At 46.8% G+C, this 20,133-nt stretch overlaps 1 protein-coding gene across 4 annotated transcripts in view; it reads right to left on the bottom strand.

The window, feature by feature from the left end:
- The window catches only part of DGKI (diacylglycerol kinase iota), a 402,429-nt gene extending 382,640 nt beyond the window's left edge, over positions 1 to 19,789 (bottom strand). For all 4 annotated transcript variants that reach the window (XR_009244222.1, XM_058654978.1, XM_058654979.1 and 1 more), the window contains exon 1: positions 19,345 to 19,789. Coding sequence is in view for 3 of the 4 variants with exons in the window: in XM_058654978.1 (XP_058510961.1) it covers positions 19,345 to 19,757 (413 nt within the window). In the remaining variant the exon portion in view is untranslated. The remainder of the gene's footprint in view (positions 1 to 19,344) is intronic.
- Positions 19,790 to 20,133: the final 344 nt, after the last annotated feature.

The following is a 20,133-nucleotide window of genomic DNA, read 5'->3' as shown; positions in this document are numbered from 1 at the left end:
AATCATGGCGGCTCCTAAAGCAGAGGACCTGGCAGTGGGTCCAGAGAGAGCAAAGGGCTCCCCGCTATTCAAGCAGGAAGTGTCACCTCTCTGCTCAAAAACTCAAGGGCTCCCTAGCAACTACAAACTTCAGAATCTTCTGGTGGCATTCAAGACCCTCCACTCTGAGCAGACAGCACACACTTTCCCAGTCTTCCAACCCACAAAGCAGAAGTATCCCACAACTCACAAGCCTGCCCAAAGCAGTCACGGATGCCAGCAACATGCTCCTGTTGCCTGGAATATCCTCCATTCACTCTCTCCTTGTGTCCCTGTCTCATGCTGTTCAAACACTACCAACACCTCAAAGTCACTGTTCAAGGGAACCCTCTCCCTCTCTGTGTTCCTGTATCCCAGACAGGATCCCGTGCAGCCTCCCCTGCCTGCTGTTCCACCTTTGTTCATGCTGCCGCTGCCTAACAAGTGCAGAGCAGATACAACACCTGGTCAAAGTCCTTCCTGTGTGGCTTTCTGGGTTAGTGGAACTCTTAAAGCCCTCTACTCCTTCACACAGTTCATTATTTGGGGGCCTTTGGGGAGAGACTAGCAGCACGTGGACTGTGCTTTGGAATGATGTTTCCAGTCCGTCAGTTAGAACATAGAGTATGGGGCCCGGCGGCATGGCCTAGCGGCTAAAGTCCTCGCCTTGAACGCCTCGGGATCCCATATGGGCACCGGTTCTAATCCCGGCAGCTCCACTTTCCATCCAGCTCCCTGCCTGTGGCCTGGGAAAGCAGTCGAGGACGGCCCAATGCATTGGGACCCTGCACCCGCGTGGGAGACCCGGAAGAGGTTCCTGGTTCCCGGCTTTGGATCGGCGCGCATCGGCCTGTTGCGGCTCACTTGGGGAGTGAATCATCGGACGGAAGATCTTCCTCTCTCTCTGTCTCTCCTCCTCTGTGCATATCTGGCTGTAATAAAATGAATAAATCTTTAAAAAAAAAAAAGGAAAAAAAAGAACATAGAGTATGTTTTTGCATTTAGTCTAGGATAAGAACAAATCATGTATTCCTCTTCGCACCCAACCATCTCCTATTGCTCCAAAAAGGCAAGCCTAATGATCACTGCCACGGGTGTTCCAGCCTCTAGCCTGACACGGCTGCTCGTCCTCTGAACGCACGTCCTGACCCATGAACACCCCCTGCCTTTGCAAGTATCACCTTGCAGCAGTGCGAGTCAATTCCTTGTTTCTCTCTGCAACCAACCCTAATCTTGATCACAGAGATTCTTACGCCTTTTATTTTTAGCACTGAACATCATATCTGAGACATAGCAGGCATTCAATACCCTTTTTTTTTACTTCCCCCACAAAAGCTATAAACAACGTTAAGGTTGTTTGCTCATATCACTCAATTTGGGATTTCTCATCAAGGGCTTCAGAGAATGTTCTGCATATAAGACAGACAATATTCCAAAACAGCACTTAGAAACAGGCAAATTTTTTTATCGAGGGAATTGCTGACATTATCAAGTAGAGGTGAGAAAAACCCAACATTCTCCCGCTGATGCTTCTAAAGGCACATCCCCCCGCCCCCGCCCCAGTCTTCAGCATCAAGACTTCAAAAGAAGAACTCAGTGCTTGGCAGAGCCTCAGAGACCCACTGAGATTCGTGCATTTCAATTCTCAACTTCTAAAGCGTTCCGTTTTTCCCGTTTCTCATCATCCTCATGAATTATCTCACTCCCTTCAGCGGAGGACACACGCTACTCGGGTTATTTTTAGTACCCCCTTGTGTGCAACATTGGCGACTCAAAGTGCCAGGGAAAAGCCACGTGAGCACACACAGAGCCTCTGGGGGCTTGGCTCTGACCTTGAACTCTTCTTCCTGGCTCCCCTAGGGTTCTTTTTCTAGGTACCAGGTGAGCCACACCAAAGACCTAGGTCTATGCATTCATTTCCATGCCTCCCACAGAATCTGACAATAAATATTATCAACATGATGGAAATGAACATGAACAATAAAACAAGGAGACTAAAAAGCTGTCTGTGTGGAACAGACACAATCTGATGCAAGGGTCCACACTCCAAAATGGTATCCTCTATCATGGACCAAGTCATCCAGATTTCAGGAATCTATTGATGGAGAAGCAGCTATGTTCTTTTCCCACTCTTAATTCCACCCCACCCCACCCCACACACAACCATGTCAGGTTTAGTTAGCACTAAGGCAGAAAACTATCCAATCCACCCAAAAGTGCTTGTTTGTTAATTTATTTAGATATGCATTTTATTATTCCATGATACAGATCCATAGGCTCCAGGATTTCCCTTCCCCCTCCCCAAATTTCTGCCACCCAAACTGATTTCCCCCCATATCACTATAATAGTATAGTCCTTCACAATCAGTCATAAGTCCATCGTTCTGTCATTTAAGTATATCCTGACACTGCAGGCATGGGCAACAGCAAAGAGTCCTGTATCCTATTGTTAAGATAGTCAACAGATTCATTGTGAGTCCATCTTTGATTTGCAAGTAGAGATACACATTGCATTGTGTCTTCACCTCTGTATGTGATAGCCTCTACAACATAGTTACTATAACTACCCCCAAATGAAAAGCCATTAAACAAAATCAACAAAAGACAGAAAAATAGAAAATTCACAACAACATGAAGTCAAATGTGTTGCTAAAGAAATGAATGGTCAATGTGTTGCTAAAGAAATGAAAATCAATGACCTCCTGAAGCAAAGGATGCAATTGTGTGACCTATGAGTCAGTGATGAAATCAATATGAAAAACATAACCTTTTTTTTCAATGAATGAAATAAAAACTAAAATACCAAACCCCATGAGATGTAGCAAACAGTATTAAAAAGACTATTGCTCTTGTACTTTGCATCAGAGAGAACATATGATATTCGTCCTTTTGGGATTGACTTGTTTCACTGTCTCTAGTTGGGACTATTTGGTTGCAAATGGTAGAATTTTGTTCTTTTTTAACGACTGGGTAGTATTCCGTGGAGTAGATGTACCCGATTCTTTACCCACTCTTCTTTTGATGGGCATCTGGATTGCTTCCATGTCTTTACTACTGTAGATTGTGCTGCTGTAAATATAGCATTACGGATACCTTTCTCATGCAGATTTTATTTCTTTAGAACAGATATTCTCTTACATTTACAGTGTTTGGTAACATTGGGAAATATGCAGGTCATGGAAAAAAGAGAAAAACTAAATCTCCCTTTCCTGGCCGTTACGGAACTCAGTTACCACCGCAATATAGAAAGAACACATGGCAAGCAAGGATAGCGGACTTTTCTCCAATTCCTGTCTACAATATCTTCTTTTTCGTACTTACAAAGTGTAACTTCTCCACTAGGGAAAGAGGCTTTTTCATTCAAGAACTACGCCATCCAACATTATTATTATTTGAAAATAGCTGACTAAAGGTCTCGGTGACTTTAAGAAATCAGGATCTTGTCACAGCTTTCAAGGTAGCCATCCAATAGAATTTTCTACAATGATGAAAATGTTCTAAATCTGGGCTACCCGATATGGCAGCTCCTTGCCACACATGGCAATTAAGCATATAACATGTGGTTAGTGTAACTCAGAAACTAGATTTCAAACTTAATTTATTTAGTGAGCTGTGAAGATGCATATGGCTAGTGCTTATTGCTCTGGAAAATACAGCTCTCATATCCAATATAATGAAATGCTGTCCTCTATACAAAAACCTTCTTGGCCACCAAAAATAGGTGTAGCCAAAGCACAGATGGGGTTCTTTATCAGCTCCATGTCAACTCATTAAATACAGAAAAAAAGAAAGTTAACCAAAACCTCTCAAAGAGATTGAGCTGATTTTAGGAAAACGAATACAAACATTTCTCCACTAGTATCATAGTCAAATGTAGGGTGGGGCAGGCATAAGTCTGAAGAAAACAACAGAGCTAGTATTAAATGGTAATTAAGAGAGAACTTGCTGCTTGCCCCTTTTTATTTAGGAAAGAAAGGGAAGGAAAGACAGACACGTGGCCAGAAAGAAGGATCCTGAACATTCCAGAAGGTTCAATATCCAAAAATACACATGAAACACGCCAAATAAACATTTTGCCAAAATGAAATGACAAATCTTATGTGAAATGGCTGCAACCTAAGCGAAACTCTAGAGATGTCATCAGTAATTTGTTGAATTGGCAGTCTGGAAATTGTTTTTTTGGAATGGATTCTACAGCAATTGGCCTATACCCATGCTTACTCATATTCAAAAGCAATCATCACGGCAAAGGATGAAGAACTATATTGGCAGGTGTATGTCATGACTGCTTCTAGCATACCTGGAACAGGAACAGGTGTAGACTGAAATCTAGCCTAAGAGTCACTTATTACATGCTGACTCTGGTCCTGAAGCAGACCCCAGAAGGAGCAACTTGTGTCAATATTCATTGCCATATTTAAGATCTGCTCCCGATTTGAACAAAGACACAATTTGAACAAAGTCCCAGTGGTAGCCTGGATTGGACCACACTGTAAGTTTATTCGCGATCAGGAATAAAGCCCTGAGTAACTCAGGGCATTAGGACAGCTGGAAGAGCCAGGTAAGTGAGGAGAGAAGTACCAAAGTGGAGATCTACATAAAAGAGGACTAGAGGGATGTGCAGTGTCTGATTTCAAAGATTTGAAAACATAATCATTAGGAAAAACGGGAGAGGCAATACCCTGGATTTCCCTTACCAGGAGGTAAAATAAAACAGTGGAGGTAGCACATTTAATAGCAGGTGACCTCAGAGTAAATCCTCACCTCACTAATTAAAACTTTTTTTTTTGCTCAAAGCAAATTATTTCCTTCTATGAGACAGTTTTCTCATCTGTGAAAAAAGATACATAATTCAGATAATTGATGTGATTATAAAATAGGAAAATAATAAAAAGGTGCGAGGAGGAGTTCATATTGAATAATCCCTAAATGATCATTTGCACATTTTTCCCCTCTAATAACAACTCTTTCACAATCAGAACTCAATTATGCTACCACCCTAATACAGATAAGAGTTCTTAGGTACCGGTTAGCAACACCCTATGAGCTAATTACTTTGTTTTCCAGCCACAAGCAACGGAACAAAAAATCCCTGGCTAAACAAAGCCTGCAGGAAGTTGCGTTCAGAGAGGCTGGGTGGTTCACAGTCCAGTAGGAGGACTGGTGACCGGTCCTGGAACAGCGCTCGGTGATGTCACAGGAGGGCACTGACTACAGAAAAAACGAACGAACGGGCAGTCATGCAGCTAGCTCTTCAGCAGCCCTATTAGAGTCCAAGTCCAAAACCTCAAGTCACATCCTGGCCGTAGGGTGATGCCAGGGCAGTGAGAGGTTACCCTATAGAGCAGCTTCCAGTCATTACACTGCTATGGTTTTTTTTCATGATTTTATTGATTTTTACTGGAAAAGCCGATATACAGAGAGGACAGACAGAGAGGAAGATCATTCATCCGCTGATTCACTCCCCAAGCAGCCGCAATGGCCGGACCTGCATTGATCTGGAGTCAGGAGCCAGAAGCTTCTTCCTGGTCTCTCATGCACGTGCAGGGTCCCAAGGCTTTGGGCCGTCCTCTGCCGCTTTCCCAGGCCACAAGCAGGGAGCTGGATGGGAAGTGGCGCAGCTGGAACACGAACCAGCGCCCATATGGAATCCCAGTGCATGCAAGGTGAGGACTTTAGCCATTAGGCTACCGTGCCAGGCCCATTACACTGTTTTCATGGTAGATAAGCAGGTACCTTGCTGTACAATCTCACAATGCTGCAGACAATGGGTGGAGGTGAAAGGAAAAATGGGGTTTGTGCTCATACTGGGATGAAGCAGAGTGATGCCTGGGCGTGCGAGCTAGGTAGTTCTGAAATTCAGACCTTGACATCACCACTACCTGTTAGGTTCCGACCCGTTATTTGCCTTCATTTTCTCTTCCATGAGGCTACCGACAGCAAAAGCATGTGTTTCATACAGTTGTTGCAAGAATTAACAAAAACTCTTTAAGTGAGGCCCTTGTCACAGCTTCCCGGCACACAGTAGCACGTCTGTGGGAGACACGTCACACTGCTCTGTAGCTTCCTGCTATGCAGGACAGTCAAGGATTTTAGTCCCCTCCTCCCACCCGTTCTCGACTTGATTTCCTGACGCGGATAATGGGTTCCTATAATGCCAGAGTTATTTCCCCAACGCTGTTCTGATCACTGCACAAAGTGAAAAATGAAACTATAAGACGCATTAATTGCTGGAGAGATGCTAAAACCCAGCTCGCTAATGAACCCAACACTGCAGTGGGAATAACCGCTCGCCATTTATGAATTCATCCATGTATTTGTTCTTCTGAACAAACATGACTTTCAGTTCCTGGAAAACGTACTTAGACCGACGTGGCAAGACAACTTACTGGAAGATAAAAACCAGATTCCAAGCATCCCAGCCACTCCCAGAAAAAAAAAGGCACTTTGTTTTTTCTCATGTGGATTGAGGAAGGGGTTCACGGGGTGCTGTGCAGCACACCCTGAGAGCATAAGATCTACTCCCTTCTGCAATTCCTGTGAAGCGGTTCTCCAGGCACGTGTCTGAACCACAAGGCTCACACAGGCTGGCAGCTTCCCACAGCGATGGCTGAAATGCCTTCAGAGGCAGGGCCAAGGACTTCTGTGTTCTGACATCTTCCCTTCACTCACATAGCTGTAAGGACATTCTCTAGGCCTCCTCCTCTATAAACACCCAGTCTCTAACTTCTTTTTCTGATAAAACTGAACTCCATGACTTACACTAGCCTTTCATTTTCCAGGAAAAAAAAAATCTCAACAGAGTGCAATCACAATCCAACTCCTTGGCTGCAACATCTTATCCCATACATTATTACTTCTAAGCAGAACTTCGAATGATCCAGAGTATTCCATGTAGATGATACCAGCGAAGGTCCAATAGGCCCTGAAACACACCTGTTATGAGTTGTAGCTGCTGGTCACACTTTCGGCTCCTCAAAAGAGCAAGTATCCTGGGCTCGCTCCGTCCTGTTCACCTGAAAGGCTGGTTAGCAGGTCATCAGCTCTGGGGAGTTTCGTGCATGCTGTCAACAAATATGTTGAGGTGGTTTCTTCTTCCCCTGAAATCACTGAGCCACAGACACATACGCTCAATGGAAACCTGAAATGCAACAGCTCTGAAAATGAAATGTTATTCTTGGAATACCTATGTCATTGCTTGAATTGAATCTCCTTTACAATGAAATGGCTGCTGCTTAGCAACTAATGCAAAGCAAGTGCCTGCATCTCAGTCTCTTCTTTCCCTTTATTGGGGGTGGGGGGCAGGAAGGGGCGATGGGTTGTTAACTGTACAGGATCACACTCGTGCTCCCGTGTGTTGCTGTGCAGCGGAGGAATAACAGTGACAGTGAGGTCGCCCTCCTTGTCGGCGTAGTATGGATTTGCTATGGCAGCTGATGACCGATTTTAACTCTGTCCACTGAAACTCATAATGGAGATAAATTCAAGCAAATAAAATTAACAAGCGGGAAATGTTGCTAACTATTTTCCTATAGGTTAACATATGGAAGCAGTGCCCTGGGTGCAAAGAATATGAAACCTCTGATCCCAGAGCCAGCTTGAGAGTGCCAGTGCCCCTTCTGGGATATGGCCATGGGGAAGAACTTCACTGGTATGCCTGATTCCTTAAGTACACAATGGCTAGGAAAACAACATGAGGTCGCCTAAGATTGTTCTGAGGGTAAAATTAGCTCGATTACAAGTATGTGGAAGGAATTTATAAGTGGTAAGTCTGAAAAGCACACACACATTTTTTATTAAGTACCTAAATATAGCCAGTATTAACAGTTCAAAAAATCACTAGAAATCTGTCTCACTTGTTTTTTAAAATCCCTTAGATTTTGTTATAGGTACTTCCACCCTGGCTCGTAGAAAGCTTCTGTTTCAGTTCTGAAATAGCTTTATGTTTATTTTTGAACCAGAGGTTTATTTTCCTAAGAAACTCTCAAAGGTTTTCTTCAAATGTGTAAGAATGACTCAGGTTTTTGAAATGTTCCTTTGGAAACTTCTAGGTGTCTGTAACCATACACATGAACGTGCTTAGGAATCCTGCAAGATGTTGTTCTAGGAAAATGTACATTGTAAATACCTGCAGCCTAACTAGGTGTTGTAGCTAAAGGTACAAGGCTGAACTCCTCTAAGGAAATACTTACAAAGCGGGATGATGCTGACAATCTCGTTGCAGAGAGACAAACTGCAATTCCCTGGCCCTAACTTCCTCACTGGGCCCCCATCATGCGCAGTGCCCAGCTTCCCCTCCAAGTTCCACCCTGATTACAACAAGTCACAAAGTCTGACGTTGGAGGAAGAATGTAAAGAGGAAGCACCAGGCTTTACTTTCTGCCATCATTTTCCATCCAAACAAAGCTGCAGTCCCCCACCCCACACAATGGAAAATTCACACCCTTCAAAAAGCAGCACCATGGAAAGCTCAGTCTTGGCCTCCCTACACCTGACAGCAGCAAGCAGCCATCTCATGCCTGGACATTAACACAATGCCGTTCTCCCAGCCATTCAGCCTTTCTTAACGCCATCCTCTGTGTCCTGGGGCAGGCCTGGCTGCTCCACTAACATAAAACCCACGGGTCTTTTCGCTGAATGACTTCTGATCTTACTAATAAGCAACCAGACACAGGCACAGCCACTCTGCCACTTTGTGAGCTGTGTCATTCAAGCAGGATGTGTCAGTCTAAGCCTCAATATGCTCCTCTACAAAACAGAAACACAAAGTTCCTCCTACTCTGAGCAATCACTGAATTACTTTATCTAAGATACACAGTAGCACAGGGCCAGCATTACAACACAAAGGATTGCGCCACTGAATCCATGAGAGCCATCCATTCAAGTCCCAGCTCGTCTACTTGTGATCCAGTTCCTGGAAAAGCAGTGGAAGATGATCCAAGAGCTTGGATCCCTGTCATCACTTGGGAAACCTCCTGGTTTTATCTTTGCCCAGCCCTGGCCACTTCAGCCATTTGAGGAATGAATCAGCACATGAAATATCTATCCGTTTCTCTCTCTCTCTCTCTCTCTCTCTCTCTCTCTCTCTTCCTCTTCCAAATAAATAAATAGCCTTTAAAAATAGTAGCTTACGACATAGAGTGAGTGCTGCTAAGCTCAGTAGTTCATACTGAAGAATATGCGTTACAAGGGAGGTTAGTTGACACAGACAGCATTTAAACCAAGAAAAGCTTTTTCCCGCACTGAGCTACACTTTACAAACCATTTGGGAATGCAGACATTGCATTTGCTGCCTAGGGAAGGATCTGTCAGAGGCCCCTGGTCAGGAAAAGGATCTTCTTTAACTTCCTAGGTCGCTGTCTAAAAAGGCAGGGTGGTTTGGTGCTATGCACTGAATGTGTCTCTTCCCAAATCCATACACTGCAACCCTACCCCTGCAGCACGATGGAGCAGGCAGAGGCCTCCAAGATAGAATGAGCGGCTCTACTGTGAGAGACCCAGAGCACGATTTACTTTCACTACTCCCTGCCATCTGAGGGTGCCACATGAAGGTCACCACACGCAACCCAGAGGGCAGCCTCCCCCAGAATGTGCCCATGCTGATCTCCAACTTCCAAGTTTGTCAGCACTGTTGTTCATCAGCCGCCACCCTGGGGCTCTACCTTAGGGCAGTTGGGGCTGCGACAGCTGGGCAGGCCAGGAGGGGCTTTGGCTGTTCACACTGCCAGGGTGAGATACCGCAGCTGCCGGAGCTAGAGGCTTTTGGACTCCCACCTAACTGCAGGGGCTCCAACAGCCCCACAAACGGAGAGTGAGAGAGGAAGCCGCTGCTTAACTTTGGTAATACGAAAGGCCTGATTGGAAAGGAGAAGCGTGTTTGAAAGCAGGCTCTCCTCAGTGCCTCTACGGGCATGGTTACCTACACTGACAAAGACCCCAGTCCTTTAACTCTGAGGAATATAACAGAAGCTTTCCTCTAAGTAATATGTGAGACCCTTTCCAATACCTTCCACATACTTATATAAGCTCTTTTTATCTTTAAACAAATTGTTGTCAACTTTCTCTTGAAACGAAAATAAAACTTTCCATAGAAATATGACACCTTGTTCATATACAACGGAATGATACATTTTTAAATGTCCTTCGGTTCTTTCAAGGAATCTATTTTCTGGTTATTTCCTGAAAATCTACATAATACATAACAGCAGCCAAAATGTCTTATTCCTGTCTTCGAAAGAAAAAATTAAAAAGGGAACAAATTTTATTTGTTCAACAAAGACTTAAGAGCCATCTATAGCGTTAGAAAATAAATTGTGCTGTTTGGCCTAGTTGAGAGAATTGACAGCACACCCCAAAAGGTTGAGTCTTCCATTTCTGGAAATATTCAGGGCAGGTGGCATGTGTGAGGCTCTCTGACTGCCAGGACACGCCAGCCGTTCACTGTCTGGGCACACAAAGGGGATGTCAGACAGGCAGAAAGGAAACATCCTGCCTCCTGGGATCTATCACAGGTGACAGCTCTGTTTCTAGCACCCCTGTTGTCAATTATTACCTGTTCCTGACACTGTGCGGCTCCAAGACCTCCTCGCCAACCCTCCGCGTCTGACTTCTGCTCTCAGACGACCAGCTGCCAGTCTGGGTCGCTGCTACCTGCTCTTCCACACACCCACGGTGCCGATCGCCTCCAGTCTCTGCCTTCTATCTGCTCCAATTTCCCGAGTGGGCACAAGCAGCTCTCCCCTCTTCACACTCCCTAACAGGCTGGCACGATGTTCTATTACATCGGGAAAGAAGAATGGCATGGTCTTGACCTTCATGCCATTCTATTTTTTCTTTTTAGGATTTAATTTTTTATCAAAAAGTCAGATTTACAGAGAAAAGGAGATACAGAGACAAATATACTCATTCCCCAAGTGACCGCAGCAGTAGGAGCTAAGCCAATGTGAAGTCAGGAGCCAGGAACTTGGGCCGTCCTCCACTGCTGCCCCAGGGTGTAAGCATGGAGCTAGATGGGAAGCAGGGCAGCCAGGACATGAACCAGTACCCACACGGGATCCCAACGCATACAAGGCGAGGACTGCAAGCACTAGGTTATTATGCTGCGCCCCGCATTTCACTTCCTAAGTGATTCTTTTCATACTGTTAGAATAATTTTATGGTTACTGGCATTTGATGGGTGTTCAATATTTTGAAATGTAACAAAAGACGTCACTCTTCAACTGGACTGAAGAATAGACAGTATTAAACACCTTCTATCTTCTACTTTGTGATAGACAACATTGCAAATATCGAATCATTTAAACCTCACATGATCCTTCAGGGAGGCAATACTATTATTTCTGCTTTATAGATGTGAAAATAAAGGCAATAAGGATAGGGAACTTGTGCAAGGGCACACATCAGGCACAAATGGAGTTCTGGATCCCAGTGGGAGAGCTCCAGAGGGGCTCGGAACCAAGAGGTTAACTCGGTCTCCTGTGCGATTCGAGGGTAAGAACAATGGGAATTGATTGCAGTTTAATTATTACTGTTTGAATGTTTCCCCTACACCCAACAAAAGCCAGGCTATTAATATCATAACTTAAACCACAGTCAGTTCCTGATCAGGACACGAGTTGTAAGTTTCAAGCATCTAAGGGCAAAACTTCACAGAGGTTAGAATCAAGAACTACAGAATTCTTTGTCAGAAAAAATGTCCTCTTCAGTACACGGGGGCCAATACCTCAGTGTAGTGGATTGAGACCTGTTTGTGATCCCTGTAGGAACCAGTTCAAGTGCCGGCTGTTTCACTTCCTATCCAACTCCCTGCTGCTGTACCTGGGAAGGCAGTGAAAGGTAGGGGTGGGTGTGTGTGTGTGTGTGTGTGTGTGTGTGTGTGTGTGTGTGTCTTTCCCTGTCTAACTCTGCCTTTCTAATACACAAATCTCAAAGAAATGGCATCTGCTCCATCTCAAAGGCTCATCAAACTCAGAGGCTGGAAGGTCAAAACCCTGACACTCATCTTTGAAGATCTTTCTCCCTCGCTCTCCCGGACAGCAGCCCTTCCTTCTCCACCACACTCATCCGCAGACCTGATCATTTCATCTTCCCTAAAAATCCCTAGCAGTGCCTGTGCCACTTGTCTGAGGACACAGCGGATATTAGAATATTCACAAGCCATCTTCAAGGGCTCTGCAAATTACATGAATTAAGAAACTGCAGTTGGCACTTCTTTTTCTGAAGACTTGGCTTAGCATCCCTAAGTAAACCGAAGATTTTTTTTCTAAAATAACTTATCCACCAATATCAATCATGTCAGTCAAAGGAATAAGTGAAGGAATACTCCAGAAGCGAGGTCTCCAGAGTAAGCCTGGAATACTCCAGAAGCGAGGTCTCCAGAGTAAGCCTGGAATACTCCAGAAGCGAGGTCTCCAGAGTAAGCCTGGACTGGCTGGACAGCACTCACGAAAGACTCAAGGAACACTTGGTGGCCAGTCTGCAAATTTTTTTTTTTCACTTACAATCATAGAAGGAAAAGTCCACAGAAAATTCCCTAAGCAGAAAGTCAATGCTGCCCCTCGGAAAAGGATGAGACAGACAGAAAGAGAACCAGAGAGCTAATCAGTGCTACTCGGAAGGCAAATTAGGGCCTTTTCTTTGACAAGCTGCAAATAGCTGCTTAAGGAAACGCTTCTGCCACCCTTCTCCAGCCTCAAACAGGAGGTACTGGAACAGGAAGCAGCTCGCACAAGGGCAGTGCTGGGCTGCCGGACAGAGTGTAGAAGAGAGAAAGACACAGTGTTTCGAGTCGAAACACAAATAGCAAGTGAGATGGACTGGCACTGAAGAGCAGCAGTAGTTTCACTAAAGACAGGAAAGTAAACAGTCGGAGTCCCTAAATATTTATCTAGTACCCACCGAGCAAGGCGGACAGAAACCTGGAGACTTCACTCGATCAGGTGCAGTTTCGGAAGTTCACAACTGAGTTAAGGGAATAATACTGATTATAAAGGTTCACTCTGTACAGAGCACCAGGCTGAGGCCTTCACGTCAGGTGACTCAAGCCATCTTCCTAACATAAGTCTAAGTTCAGAGGTATTTCAGGGATGAATATGGTGAGTCTCCAAGTGCTTACAGAAGTTGCCCAAGACCAGCTGAAACACACCAGGGTCAAATACACATCTAATTCCCACAATAGAAAATTCTAGCAAAGCTGCTTGCGAGTGGCACCGTGAGGACAGACAGGACCAAACGACATCTCAGAGAAGTAGATTCCGATGTGCTGGCTCCTAATGAGTCGGCCTGGGCAGCAGCCAAAGATGAGTTATGGGAGCAGGAAGTGCAAACACAGAACTTGGTAGCTGTACTGCTTTCATCTGCATTGCATTGGTTTGTAATGCCTTGCCACAGGTTGCAAACAAGCAATTTGAAGCTAGCTCATTTTAATTTTAACACGTCACGAGAAAAAAAATAAGCCTAATATTTTAGACAGTGTGTTTTTCCGACCATCCTTCCTCAGTTATCCACCCCCCAAAAAATACACATGCCACCCTCATGTTGCAATAACTACTTCCCTAAAATTACATGACAGGGTCTCAGAAGAAGAAATACTTTGTCTCCATTGGATCATTTTTACAAATGTAAGCCTATTCATATCGGACAGTAAACGCTGCATGCCAATGCACAGGTAACACATACTCACAGATACTTCCCATCTTAAAGCTTTTCTTGGGTTTACATAAGATATGTATCCCAGGCCTCAAACTTCAAAGAAAATAACGAATGCAATCATCCTGGACTCTCACTGGGAACCCTGGTTTTCTCAGAATAGAAAGTGAAGTGTTAGGACACAATAGCACCTGTCTAGCTTAATGTGGCCCCAGGAGGCTATGCTACTGTCGTCCCCAGGGAAGTGAGCTTCAGTCGAGCTCTTTTCCCAATTCTCCATTCCTACATTCTACAGGGCCCAGTGCTATCACTCTCACAGGTGATAGAAGCCTCTAGATCCGTCAGAGCACAGGAAGCTCTCTGGACAGTGGCTACATTGAAATCTTATCCAGTGTCCATCCCAACTAAGGAAGTCAACATTTGGCAAGCAAGTGATCACTGAGGCAGGAAACACTGAATTTCTGCCAAGGTCTTTGTCTCATGCCAGAGTCTCCAACTACTAACAAATGTATAGATTTAAAAAGGATACCACTGAACTGACCGCAGGGAGTGGTGCACAGAGGCATTCAGGAGAAGACAAATTTCCTCCAGGGACAATACTGATTCCAGCACCACGAAGAACAATGTCCAGGTGACCTGAGTTGGCTTCCAACTCCTCAACTGTCTTGCTTGTAACAAGGTAATCTTGGAGCTGGTCTTGTGAGGCAGCAAGTTAAGCTGCCCCTGAGACCAGCAATCCATGTGAGAGGTTTGTTTCAGTACTGGCTGCTGTACTTCCAATCCAGCTCCCTACTACTGCAACTCAAACGGCAGTCAGTACTGGCCCAAGTGTATGAACTCCTGTCACCCAGAGGGGAGACCCTAGTAGCGTGGGACCTGGTTTTAGCTGGCCCAGCCCTGGATACTAAGTCATTTGCAGAGTGAAGCAACAAACCAAGGATCTCTCTCTCCACCTCTGTATCTTTCACCCTGATTATATGACTACAAAACTCTACCTTTCATAGGTACGTATATATACATATATTGTTGTTTTTAAAAAATGTCAATTTATGGGAACAGCATTGAGGTATAGCAGGTTGGGTCATTGCCTGTGATGCTGGCATCCGATATGGGCATTGGTTTGTGTCCTGGAGAATCTACTTCTTTTTCTTTTTTAAGGTTTCTTCATTTATTTTTTTATTGGAAAGGCAGATTTATAGAGAGAAAAAGATCTTCCATCATCTGGTTCACTCCTCAAGTGGCCTCAACAGCCGGAGCTGAACTGATCTGAAGCCAGGAACCAGGAGCTTCTTTCAGGTCTCCGACATGAGTGCAGGGTCCCAAGGTTTTGGGCTGTCCTCTACTGCTTTCCCAGGCCATAAGCAGGGAGCTGGATGGGAAGTGGAGCATCCGAAATACGAACCAGTGCCCATATGGGATCCTAGGTGTGCAAGGTGAGGATTTAACCATTAGGCTACCCTGCTGGGTCTGATAATCCACTTCTGATTCAGTTCTCCATTAATGGCCTAAGAAAAGCAGCAGCAGATGGGCCCCTGCCATGCATATGAGAGACCCAGGGGAATATCCTTGTTCTTGAATTCAGTCTGGCTTAACTTTGGCAGTTGTGACCAGTTGCGGCAAAAGATGGAAGACCTCTTTTTGTCTGTCTTCCTTTTTTTTTTCTCTGTAACGCTAATTTTCACATAAATGAGTAACATCTTATGTCCATACATACATATATAATGTGAGTATATTTTATCTGGTTGCTGACCTAAGTTTCATATGTCTTGAAATAGCTACTTCTATAACACAGCAAAAACGCATTAAGAAAACCACCATCCTGGTTAACCAGCAGAGAGAACAAAACAGAGACATCACTTTTAATAATGATAATCACCAAGACCTCTGGAAGAGAAAACACATCCTTCCTCAGTACTCCATGCTGGCCACCGGACGCGGAGCGGCCAGCCCCACTGGCCCGTGCTCACCTGCACAGCACCGTGCGAGTTGTTTCTATAGACACGATGAGCCTCTCATGAGCTTTGCATGCTCATTAGCATGACAGATATGTAGGTAGTTTTGTCCTCAGAAGCAAAACCAGTATTTGTGCTTATGACCATGAAATTACGCTCATTTTGATTTCTGAAACAGTAGAGGAGTCCCTTAAAATGAAGAATGAGTCAAGCGGATGACCTGTGGCACATGACGGATGAACTGAAAGAAAACATGCCCACGGCACGTCCATACAGCTACAGACACATACATGTGGACTCGTGCAGGCACACACTTGCAGGCGTGGACACCCGTGTGCACACATGCTTGCAGACACATACGTGAGTACAACGCTTATACAGGCATAGACACGGCAAGTTCAAGTCTGAAAGAAATGACTAGAGAAGTAGCACGGTATGTCTGAGGAGAGAGTCCTGCGGAGTCAGATCTGCCTTTAAGCGCCGCCTCTGTCCGAGCGCCACGCTTCAGGATAACTTTATGAAAGAGAAATGGTCACCATCGCCTAATAAGACTATAATGGAGATAAATAATATTAACTATACAATAATACTGAGCACAGTGGCCGCCACACACAAGACAAAATTCATCAACTACTTTCTCCTTCCCCGCTCCCCGTATATCCCTGGAAGGGGTTTGCTCCCATTTTACTGACTTAAATGGAAATAATTCTTAAAGCAGTTTTTCTTCTAAATTGGTTCCTACACTTTAGGTAGTCATTTACACATATGTGTCGATTGCAGCACCATAATTTTCAAAGAGCAAGAAAGTAGCAATTTGCAGAGAAAAGTAGCAGCTCACTGGCACTGCCTTCCAAAAGCCTCAGCTTTACAGGCCATGGAGACCATGAGCCGCAGGGGCGCACGTTCAGAAAGAAAAGAAGAATTATCATGGGAAAACCGTGCCTCCCCACCAAAAAAACAAAAACAAACAAAAGATAATGAGGGGAAAGCCAGGAGTAGATAAAGGAGTTTATTTTACTTAAGAAAGTAAAAGTGAAGCAAAATGAAAAAAAAAAATCTGCCTCCAGAAATGGTTATTTAAAGGCTTTTTGAAAAGGGCTCTGGTTCCTAAAAAGACAGGAGTCACTGCATATGCCCACCCACTCCTCATTTATTTTTAAACCCTAGCTTATATGTTCCTTAGCAACAGAGCAGATGAGACCCCCTACACGCGCGCACGCACACACACACACACTCTCCCAAAGTCCCCTTCCTCTTTCTTGTCAAGTTTCAATGTGCAGTTACTCATGTTCTACAAGCTATTCCTTGCCTACCTGTGCAGCTCCACTGGCTCACCTTAAGCGACACCCTACACAAGCACCCATCCTCCCCACTCCAGCTGAACTCCTGTGTGGGCTGCACACTGCGTCCCTTCGTGACTCCACCCCGTGGACTCCCAGCAGTGCCCCTCAGGAGCAGGGCCGGCAAGGTCCTCACCGAGGAGCCGACAGCCACTTCCAGCCAACAGCGCTCTTTCCCCACACACCGTCACAGACCTCCCAGCACACCAGTTAGGCCCAGCTACATCTAAGCCCAGCACAGAACGGCCACTGGGACTACTGGGTTGGTCATTCACCATGACTCCAAGGAAAGAATGTAAACAGTGCTTGAAAAGAAGCAGCTTCCAGTTACAGAGGACAAACGTGGGACAGCTAAAAGCACCTGCCACATCACTGTCTGTTCCTCAGTTTCTGGAATTGCCTGGTCTTGTTAAGCCAGGCAGGGTCTCATCAGTTGAGGAATCAATTGTTTAGCCTTGGGGGAAAAAAAAAATTGGGCAACAATCCGTCAGATCCTAGTGTGTTTAAGCACTGCCTGAGGACCCTGTTAAAAATCTCCACCCACAGAGAGTGTATGCTGTAAGTGTGGGGTGTCAGGCACTTCTAACAAGCCACCTAAGATGACACTGATGCAGGGGTTCACTGCGCTGGAGACCATGACGCTACCTCTAAGAGGAAAGGATGCCCACAGAGTAGAAGCAGCTTCCCCGCCTGTCATGCAAGGAGTCCCTGCTCGCGCTCATGACTGTGTGTGAACACACATCTCAGAAAGCTGTGCTTCTACCCAGTATGGGTACACTTCCCCCTCACCCTCCACCCCAAGACAGGTGCAGAGAACTGTGTTTCCCAAGAGGCGAAAATGATTTCCCTTGCAAACTCAAGCTCTGTAGCCCTACCCACTGGGAAGTCAACATGGATATCCAAGACACAGGACCATTCCTCTGTCTCAAAGCCCAGACTCACCCTGTGCATAAGCAGCTCCTAAAAGAGGCTCAGTGTAGTCCCTGTTCCCCTAAGGGCCCAACAGGCCATCCTAACTGGGAAGTAGAACTGCCGCTGTCCTAGCAAACCTCCCTGGAGTTAGCCCACTCCCTCCCTCCCACCTGCCTATTTTTAGAAACCAAAAATATAACATGAAAATCCATTTCGAGCCTCTCTGTGTGAGTAACTGAGAAGAAAATCCAGGTGGGAAATTCCCTGAGCGCACAGGAAGGGGGCCACAGATGCCAACCCCTCACCAGAGAGGCGGAGGAGCCGGCACCAGACCACAGGAACACACCGAGCACATGCCCGCTGCCGGGGGTGGGGGGTCAGTCCAAGCTCTGCCCGTGGGGATCCCGGTGATTCACCCACCTGCCCCCATACATCAAGCGCACCCTCACCAGCCCACACACCTCTGTCATCTGCTTTTGCTTACATAACAGCACATGGTGTGACAGGCTGAACACATCAGATGGTTTTCTGGAAGGCTTGCTGACTCAAAACGAGTAGGGGCATCAAAGTGCACTCACTGACCCTTTTCAAGACACACTTGAAGCCCTAGTAGATGCAGGTCACCGTGCAACTATGCTTGCGCCTGCACTTTTACAATCAACAAGCAGGAAAAGTCCTCCCAGCGACTCCGCGAACGTGTCTTTACTCTTCCCTTGGCATGGGGAGATGGGGGAACCTACCGAATGCCCTTTTCTTTTGGGAGATCCTGACACAATCTGGAGCTACCTTCTGACCTCCTCCGGTGGCCAGTTATCCCACCCCAGGCTCTACAAATGCACCCATCATTAAATGCAAATGCAGTCCCGCCCTGTCCTCACCCTGACCTTCTGGGAACACCCAAGAGAGACAGAGAGCGAGAGAGAGCGAGTGTGTCAGGAATCCCCACAACAGAGACCCACCTCCCACTTGCCCCCTCACTGGGGGAATGTGGCTGCAGGTGCCACTTCCTTAAGGATGGTTCCCCAGTAACCCAAGCTTCAAGTTCGTGCCAAAGGTTCAGCCATGAAATCTGGGGAGCTGGGGGAGCGGTGGGAGATGACACCAGCTTAAGGGCAACTTTGACGACTTCTCTCAAGAAAACGAGGCATCTCCGTGTGTCCTCACCGCCCCTGCCCCAACCCCCCCCCCCCCCCACACACACACACAGGCATTTGCGTTGCTCTGGCAGCAGGGACCCTGGTAGGCGCCCGCAGGCTCCCCCAGCCCAGAATGATGGCACGAAGAAACAACAGCGCGGATCTCCCGAACGGTTCTAGGAGAGAAAGAGAGAGAGAAAAAAAAAAAAACAGAGCGCGCGAGGCAGAGAGAAACGAAGTGCCCCCAACTCCTGGGAAGCGCCTCTTGGACAGAGAAGAGTGTTTACCCCGCCCTCGGCGGCGGCACCTGTCTGGGGCTGCTTGGCTCCCCGTGCCTACCTGTACGACACCTGCTTCCGGAAAGTTAAGTTCCTCAGCTTCTCCTCCAACGCCTCGTCCTTCTCCTTCTGGCCGGCAGCCGCGGGCTCTTCCAGAGCAGCGGCCGCCGCTGCCCCTGCGCCCCGCGGGTCCACACCGCCCTCGGCGCCCAGGCAGCAACTCCCGGCGCCGCTTCCGCTGCTGCTGCTGCCGCCCGTCGCCCCTTTCTCCTCTCCCGCCGAGGAGCTGGGGTTCATGGCGACCGCTCCACCGGCGGCCGCGGAGGGAAGCGAGGCGGCGCAGCTGCAGAGGCCGGACGGACTGACGGCTCTGGTGGCGGTGGCGGCGACGCCGGCGCCGGCTGCAGGAGCGCGGGCAGGTCCGCGCGCAGCTGGCAGGGGCAGCAAATGGCAGCCCCTTCCCGCAGCATCCATCCGCGGCTGCAACGCACCGGGGCATTGTGGGAAACTCCGTGCCTCCACTCCCCCTCCCCGACCAATCAGAGGCCACCTCTCTCCGCCTCTCTTCCCTGCCCCCTCAGCCCCCCACCCCCAAGGCTAGCCGGCGCCCTCAGTCCCTCTTTGGCCTTTACCCAAATTGGGAGCAAAAACCGGGGCTGAACCTGAACTCGGAAGCGAGGCGAGTGGCCGCAGCGGAGGGAGAGCCAGCGAGGGATGAGGGACAGCCTAGCTTGGGGCGCTGAGGTACCGAAAGCCGGCACCCAAGAAAGGAGAGCTTTGAAAAACTCGGAAAGCGTGCCGCACCCTGCTTAATACACCAGGGAACTGGGACCAGGACCCGCGAGGTGGC

Source organism: Ochotona princeps, chromosome 25 (assembly GCF_030435755.1).
Source record: "Ochotona princeps isolate mOchPri1 chromosome 25, mOchPri1.hap1, whole genome shotgun sequence".
NCBI lineage: Eukaryota > Metazoa > Chordata > Mammalia > Lagomorpha > Ochotonidae > Ochotona > Ochotona princeps.
The sequence above is the reverse complement of the archived record's forward strand: the minus strand, read 5'-3'. Positions and strand labels throughout refer to the sequence as shown.